This window comes from Gymnoscopelus braueri, assembly GCF_963280865.1.
Source record: "Gymnoscopelus braueri genome assembly, chromosome: 19".
In the NCBI taxonomy this organism is placed as follows: domain Eukaryota; kingdom Metazoa; phylum Chordata; class Actinopteri; order Myctophiformes; family Myctophidae; genus Gymnoscopelus; species Gymnoscopelus braueri.
Window position 1 is genome coordinate 7,512,074 of NC_137621.1, and position 7,885 is coordinate 7,519,958.

The 7,885-nt window shown below is 44.9% G+C and overlaps 1 protein-coding gene across 2 annotated transcripts; it reads left to right on the forward strand.

Annotated features, from left to right (window-relative positions):
- Positions 1-3,729: 3,729 nt before the first annotated feature.
- LOC308075109 (2-oxoglutarate dehydrogenase complex component E1-like) lies at positions 3,730-6,792 on the forward strand (the record flags this gene model as incomplete). Of its 2 annotated transcripts, XM_080414740.1 has the most annotated exons (2): positions 3,928-3,969; positions 4,165-6,792. In XM_080414740.1, 2 exons carry the CDS (start codon positions 3,928-3,930, stop codon positions 6,790-6,792), a joined length of 2,670 nt encoding a protein of 889 aa, XP_080270866.1. The 2 variants fall into 2 exon arrangements, with proteins under 2 accessions (XP_080270865.1, XP_080270866.1); XM_080414739.1 differs by having other exon boundaries at positions 3,730-6,792.
- Between the last annotated feature and the right edge of the window lie 1,093 nt (positions 6,793-7,885).

Sequence of the window (7,885 nt, forward strand, 5' to 3'; positions counted from 1 at the left end):
ATAAAACAGTTAAAATAAAATGTTTGTTGCGAAACCTATCTTACAAGTACAATGTATTCAAAATATTTCTTAAGTAAATGTAATACAGTCAATGTAACTACTACCCACATCTGGTGATATGTAATATTGATTACATTCACTAGAGGGAGGTATTTGTCAAGTGTGTGGAACAGGAACATGAACTACTTGATAACATCATATTTTGTGAATATTTCATATTTTCTAAAGAAGGACGGGAACTGGTTCCTCTCGCTCAGAGACGGGTGGGTGGCAATGTAACTGATCTCCCAAAGACACAAAATATCTGTTACATAATATTCCACATTGTTTTTTTTCTCCTACAATTTACAATTCACAGTTTGGGCATTTAGCTGACGCTCTTATCCAGAGCGACTTGCAACAAGAAGCAAGGTAGATAATCACATACAGAGACAGTGTAGGGCAAGGATCCCAGCTTAAACCATGAACCTACTGTAGCAACTGTCTAAACAATATTCTTAATAACAATATTCTAAATAACAATCTGAATATTGAAACTATATACGTGGCACACAATGAACCTAGCATCTGAAAAACAAACCAAAGTGATTATTAGTATCAAATGTAATTATTTGGCATCGGGAAGGAGAGCTGAGTCTGACATCATTCTTCCTAATTTGTCAAACGTAGGCCTCGTTAGTTATAGGCTGCTGTAGCCTACGGATTCTGTGTTAATAAACACATATTTACTAAAAATAAATTATGACGATCGACACATCGTTAAATGGCCCCGACACGTCGACTCACAAAATATGAGTCGTTTAACATCCTTACTGAAGAGGTGAGTCTTCAGATTACGGCAGAAAATTGGGAGTGAGTCTGCAGTGCCGTACAAGCAGAGCGAAGAGGGGGTAGAGAGGGAAAAGAGTCCTCCGTCCCTCTACCCCTCTCTCTCTCTCTCTACAATGTTATAATACATACAGCATTCTATAGATCACACAAATAGCTTACTTTCGACCCCATTCATTAAAAAAAAAAATAAGAACAAGACATCATCTGACTACAATTCTGGCCCAACTCGGGGCCTTAGGATTCTCTGGTCTAGGCAGGCAAAGAATCAAACCTCTAACACAGACAAGACCAGTTGAAAACCTGCCCACTCCACTCTGCTCACATGCTCTGCCTACAATAAATATGTCTTATGAGCTGTAAAAAAAGATATATACTACGTACATTGCTTACCGTATAATCAAATAACCAAAATTAGGCGTGTCGGATGTCCAAAACCATGACTCTGTGTTCAATGTGGTTATTGTTTTGTCACAAGCTCTTGTTAATCCTTATTAGTTAAATATTTATAAAAAACCCACAGACAGACTTAACAACTTTCAACCTGGTCTCCCTATTTTGGACTTACAATAAGTAAGATAAATAATCACAGACATAGAATGAATAGATACAGTGTAGAGCCTCAAGTAACTATAGGATCCCACGTAAACCATGAACATGACATCTAAACCAGAGGTCTTCAACAGGGGGTCCTCAGAGTTACTACAGGGGGTCCGCCAAATCTTTGTGTGATAGGATTTAGTTTTTTTTACATTAACCACTTGAACCCTAGAATTCCTTTTCTGAGGGGAACATTAGCCAAAAATAGCAGATCTACAAGCTCTCAACACCTCGCGCTAAGAGGCGTTGAGAGCTTGTAGATCGGCTATTTTTGGCAAAGAGGCTATAGGTGTAGAGGGAAAAAAGAGCAGAGTAAGTAAAAAAAAAAACTTTAATCTGAAACACAATTTTATACAATATAGCAAAGTGGGGAGAGAGAGAAAAACAAAAGAGCTGTGTTTTGTTTTGCTGCAAAGCCCTAACCCTTTACCTCTCTCTACCGCTCTCTCTCTCTCTCTCTCTCTCTCTCTCTCTCTACATACATGCTACATACAGCATTCTATAGATCGGTGACTGCTCATAAGTCCGACATCCCACTACCAGGGTTGCCAGATCTGCTTATTTATATGCTGATGTATATGTTAAAGTGCTCATGTGGCCCATAGTCGCTTCTTTTGGGCTGGTTTTCCCAGACCTGGTTGCTTGTTTCTCTCACAGAATCTGGCAACACTGCCCACTACTCCGACTATGTGGCTTCTGCGTGCGGTTAGGGTTAGGGTTAGGGTTAGGGATAGGGATAGGGATAGGGATAGGGTTAGGGTTAGGGTTAGGGTTAGTAACGTCGGAACAATGACATGTCGGAACAATGACATGTAACCCTTAAGGGGCGGCCATAGCTGAGTGGTTAGTGAGCCCGCCTAGGGAGCCAGAGGCCCTGGTTGCCCCAGGTACGATTCCAGGCCACGACTGCATATGTGTCGATGAAATGAAATTTGTCCCTGAGCAAGACTCTTAACCCCTAATTGCTCACAGGCCCTCATTGGAAACAAGCCCGCAAGGACTTTCATGAACGTCCTGTTAAAATAAATTATCCTTATCCTTATCCTTATCCTTAACCCTATAGATGGTTGGGAGTGAGTCTGCAGTTCCCTACAAGCAGAGCATGCGAGCAGAGTGGAGAGTGGAGAAAAAAAACACACAGTGACCATTCACCTCGTGCTCCCCCCCCCCCTCTCTCTCCCAGAATTGGGCATATCGATGTCGGGTGGAAACCTTCTATGTCTAAAACCATTACTCTTTATGAAATTAGTTGTTATTTAGTCACAATGTGTTGTTAATACTTATCATTCGTTAAATATGTATACAACTCACAGTCAGACTTACCAATTTGAACTTGGCCTCCCTATTTTGTCAATGAAGTACATAGAGTTTAAGTGGTTAATAAAATAATAATAATGGCCTAATAATGATGATAATAATAATATATGAAAAAGAAGGAATGCTCATACTTTTCTGTTCACTCAGTTAATAATTCAGTAGAAGCATGTGTATGGGTGTATCTAGAGTCTAGATACACACATGCACGCATGCATGCAGATTTAAACTCCAGATATTATGCCCATATATGGGCATAACAGCTAGAGTATTGTACCCGTCTATATGTCCCTTTTGCCCATAGATGGAGATCTCTGTATCTGTGTCTCTGGAGATCACTGATGTCATCAATATGACGTCATAGTATAACCTAATTTCCATATATGCCCATTTCTGGGCATATCTGTCGTATCGGCGGTTCTGGAGATTCGGCTATCCGACTGACTTCCAACCAGGCAACCGCACTGTCTCAGGTCCTCTGCCAGTACGCACTGCCTCAGGTCCTTGCATGAGCACAGCAAGTTTGATGCCAACCGCTCGAACGGTTCTCGAGACACGTAGGGGACAGATATGTCGCACACACGCAAGACTGACGTCATACTTGATGATGCAAGATTCAAGGTAGCTCCGTTTAAAAGCTGACTACACGGACGCAGGATCGGTACCCAGGTATTCATTTGCTACCATTTGATACAAAAATAGCACCGTCACTGTACAGAATGTAATGCACTCTGTTAAACATCGATATACTGAACAGGATGGGGTTTTTACGTAACAGCGTCTCCAAAGGCAAGTAGGTCGGTCTAAGCACCAACTGATTACACAAAACAACATCGCGTTCAAGTAGCCCTGAGGACGAGCGTGGGGTGGTGACAGCGGAGAAGGGGACGAAAGAGCAACTGTGTTGAGAAGACTAGAACCTCCCAATAGAAGGTTATTGTTGCCTTCATCTCCCTGGACTGGACTATTGGTAACATCAGAAGAACAATGCACGGGTTAAGGACTGCAGTTGGTAGGCTACGGCCGATTATAGCAGCTCAGTCATCCCACAGACTATCACAACCTCCTCGACCATTGCTGGTTGTTGAAGGCGCTCCAAGGATGTTTACGCCCATGCGGTGTCTAAATACGTCTGTGGCCGCTGAGCCCTTTCTCAATGGCACCAGTTCCAACTATGTAGAGGAGATGTACTATGCGTGGCTGGAGAATCCCAGGAGTGTGCACAGGTCGTGGGATATTTTCTTCCGGAATGCCAATGCTGGGGCACCGCCTGGGGCAGCCTATCAGAGTCCTCCCCCACTGGGGGGTGGGACTGTTCAGGGATTGGTCAATAACCCCAGGGCTCTCGTGGGGACACAACCCAACATGGAGAAGCTGGTGACGGATCACCTAGCAGTACAGGCCCTTATACGTGCATATCAGATACGTGGGCACCACATTGCCAGATTGGACCCCCTGGGTATCGGCTATGTAGACTTTGATGATGCCCCATGTACTGTGGGTTTACAGAAAATTGGTAATTATGGACTGGAAGAGTCAGACTTGGACACAGTGTTCCGGCTGCCCACAACAACATTTATTGGTGGCGGTGAGCGTGCTTTGCCCCTCAGAGAGATTGTAGGGCGCCTTGAGAATGCTTATTGCCAGCATATCGGAGTAGAGTTCATGTTTATCAATGGCTTGGAGCAGTGCCAATGGATCAGGCAGAAGTTTGAGACTCCGGGGGTTATGCAGTCTAGTCCAGAAGAGAAGAGACGACTTTTAGCCAGAATGATCCGGTCCACCAGATTCGAGGAGTTCCTCCAGAGAAAGTGGTCATCGGAGAAGCGCTTTGGTCTGGAAGGATGTGAATCACTGATCCCAGCTCTAAACACGATTATCGACAAGTCCAGTGAGAGTGGAGTGGAGAGTATCATCATGGGCATGCCACACAGAGGCAGGCTGAACGTGTTAGCCAATCTAATCCGCATGGATCTTGATCAGATTTTCTGTCAGTTTGACTCCAACCTGGAGGCTGCAGATGAGGGTTCTGGTGATGTTAAATATCACCTGGGGATGTTCCTTAGGAGGATAAACCAGGCCACTGATAGGGACATAACGCTGTCGCTCATGGCTAATCCCTCCCATCTGGAAGCAGTGGATCCGATTGTACAAGGAAAGACCAAGGCTGAGCAGTTCTATCGTAAAGACACTGAGGGAAAGAAGGTTATGTCTATTCTGCTCCATGGTGATGCTGCGTTCGCAGGCCAGGGTATTGTTTATGAGACCTTCCACCTGTCTGACCTGCCCTCCTATACCACTCATGGCACCATACACGTGGTGGTCAACAACCAGATTGGGTTCACCACAGACCCACGGGTGGCACGTTCATCTCCTTACCCTACGGATGTTGCTCGGGTGGTCAATGCTCCCATCTTCCACGTCAATGCAGATGATCCAGAGGCTGTGATTTATGTATGTAAAGTAGCAGCAGAGTGGAGGAACACCTTCCACAAAGATGTGGTTGTAGATCTGGTTTGCTACAGGCGTAATGGCCACAATGAGATGGATGAGCCTATGTTCACTCAGCCACAGATGTATAAGCAGATAAAGAAGCAGAAAAGGGTCCTACAGAAACTTTCTGAAAAGTTTATTGCTGAAGGGGTCGTCAGTGCAAAGGAATATGAGGAGGAGGTTGCAAAGTATGACAAAATCTGTGAAGAGGCATACGCTCGCTCCAAAGATGAGACGATCCTGCACAGCAACTACTGGCTAGATTCACCCTGGCCTGATTTCTTTGCGAAAGATGGCCAGCCGAAGAGTATGAGCTGTCCGTCTACAGGCATCAGTGAAGAGGACCTCTCTCATATTGGGAATGCTGCTTCATCTGTCACGGTTGAAGAATTTACTATACATGCAGGTCTAATACGTATCCTGAAGGCACGTGCAAATATGTTGAGTCAGCGTGTCTGTGACTGGGCTCTTGGGGAGTACATGGCTTTTGGTTCTTTGCTAAAAGAAGGAATCCATGTACGCCTCAGTGGACAAGATGTAGAGAGAGGCACCTTCAGCCATCGACACCATGTTCTTCATGACCAGGATGTTGACAAGCAGACCTGCATTCCCCTGAACCACATCTCCTCCAACCAAGCTCTTTATACCGTTTGCAACAGCTCTCTGTCAGAATATGGAGTACTGGGTTTTGAACTGGGCTTCGCAATGGCGAATCCCAATGCTCTGGTTTTGTGGGAAGCTCAGTTTGGGGACTTCCAAAACATGGCTCAGTGTATCATTGACCAGTTTATTAGTTCGGGTCAGGCCAAGTGGGTGAGACAAAATGGAATTGTACTGCTACTTCCCCACGGTATGGAGGGAATGGGTCCCGAGCACTCATCAGCCCGCCCTGAGAGGTTTCTGCAAATGTGCAGTGATGACCCTGATGTTTCCCCTGAGCTGTCAGATAAGGACTTTGCTATACATCAACTGTACGACTGTAACTGGATTGTAGTCAACTGCTCTACACCTGCAAACTACTTCCACGTGCTCCGCAGGCAGATGTTGCTACCATTCAGGAAGCCACTAATTGTATTCACTCCCAAGTCTCTTTTGCGCCACCCGGAGGCCAAGTCCAGCTTTGATGACATGCTACCAGGCACCGACTTCCAGCGCGTAATACCAGATGCCTGGCATGCATCTACCAACTCGGACAAGGTGAGGAGAATTATTTTCTGTACCGGAAAAGTCTACTATGAATTGACAAGTGAACGCAAGAACAGGGGCATGGAGGACACTGTGGCTGTCATTCGCATTGAACAACTCTCACCATTCCCCTTTGATTTGGTGAAAGCAGAGACGGATCGTTTCCCAAACGCTGAACTGGTGTGGTGCCAGGAGGAACACAAAAACCAGGGTTACTATGACTACATCAAGCCCCGCATCAGTACCACCATAGGCCACACCCGCCCTGTACGGTATGCTGGTCGTGGGCCAGCAGCAGCTCCAGCAACTGGTAATAAGCAAACTCATCTTCTGGAGTTGCAGCGTTTCATGGACACAGCATTCAACCTGTAAGCTTTCTCAGGAAAGCAGTCAGTCCTGTTCCTCAACTAGAATCCTAGAACTAACGGTGGGAATTATCGTTAGTTTCAGTGACGCAAGTCATTTTGTTCTCGTTCACTGTTCAGCGCTTCCAGTTCTGCCCTCCTCATGTGCATTGCATTTTGCCACTGACTGACATAACCTTGCTTCACCAGGCCTTCCACACGGAGGAAAATGAAAGACTCGAGGAACGATAACGTTTGAGGAAGTGACCGAGTTCGTTCCCGTTCACACAAAAGAATGAATCGCTTGCGGGCGTCACAACACTACCTAGAACCAGGCCTTCAACATACGTAGGTGAATTCACTATGAGACGGTATGCTTACAAACGCTTTCATCTAAATGATGCTGCATTGACAATGGGCCTTCTGTGTATTCTGATTAAATTATTTACTCGTGGGTATTCTAACTCTTTACAATGACAAATTATACATTTCCTGCACCCACAAATTATCTTTTTTTTCCAGCACTGTTCCAAAGGGCACATTTCCTCAAAAGCATTAGGACATAATCTGGAAAATAATCTGGAGGTATGGAGATATAATCTCAGATGAATACGTTTTGATTGAAACACCAATGAATGTATCAATATGTACACAATACATTTACAACCCGCCATAGTCATTATAGCGCCAGAGTCATAGCGCCATAGTCATTATAGTTTTAGAATGTAAATTCATTTTAGTTTTACAGTTTGTTTGATTTGAGTTTTATAGTTTTAGTCTTAGGACAAGTTTTAGTTTAGTTGTGGGATTGCTTCAGCGATCACACTAATGTTATCTTCATTAGTTATTGTCTCCGCCAGGCCGAAGGCATGGCGAGAGAGTATGTTTTACCCTCCGTCCGTCCGTGTGTGTGTCCGTGTGTGTGTCCGTCCGTGAACAGCTAATCTCCGACACCGTTGGCCCGCTCGCTCCGAAACTGTGCACACACACTCCCTGGATGCCAATTCAGAACCTCTGCATAGCCCACATAGCCCTGTTATAGCGCCACCAGGAGGCCGATTTGTGCAAAACCCATTTACTCCTACAGATTTTATCCAAACGTCATGCAAATCGGTACACAT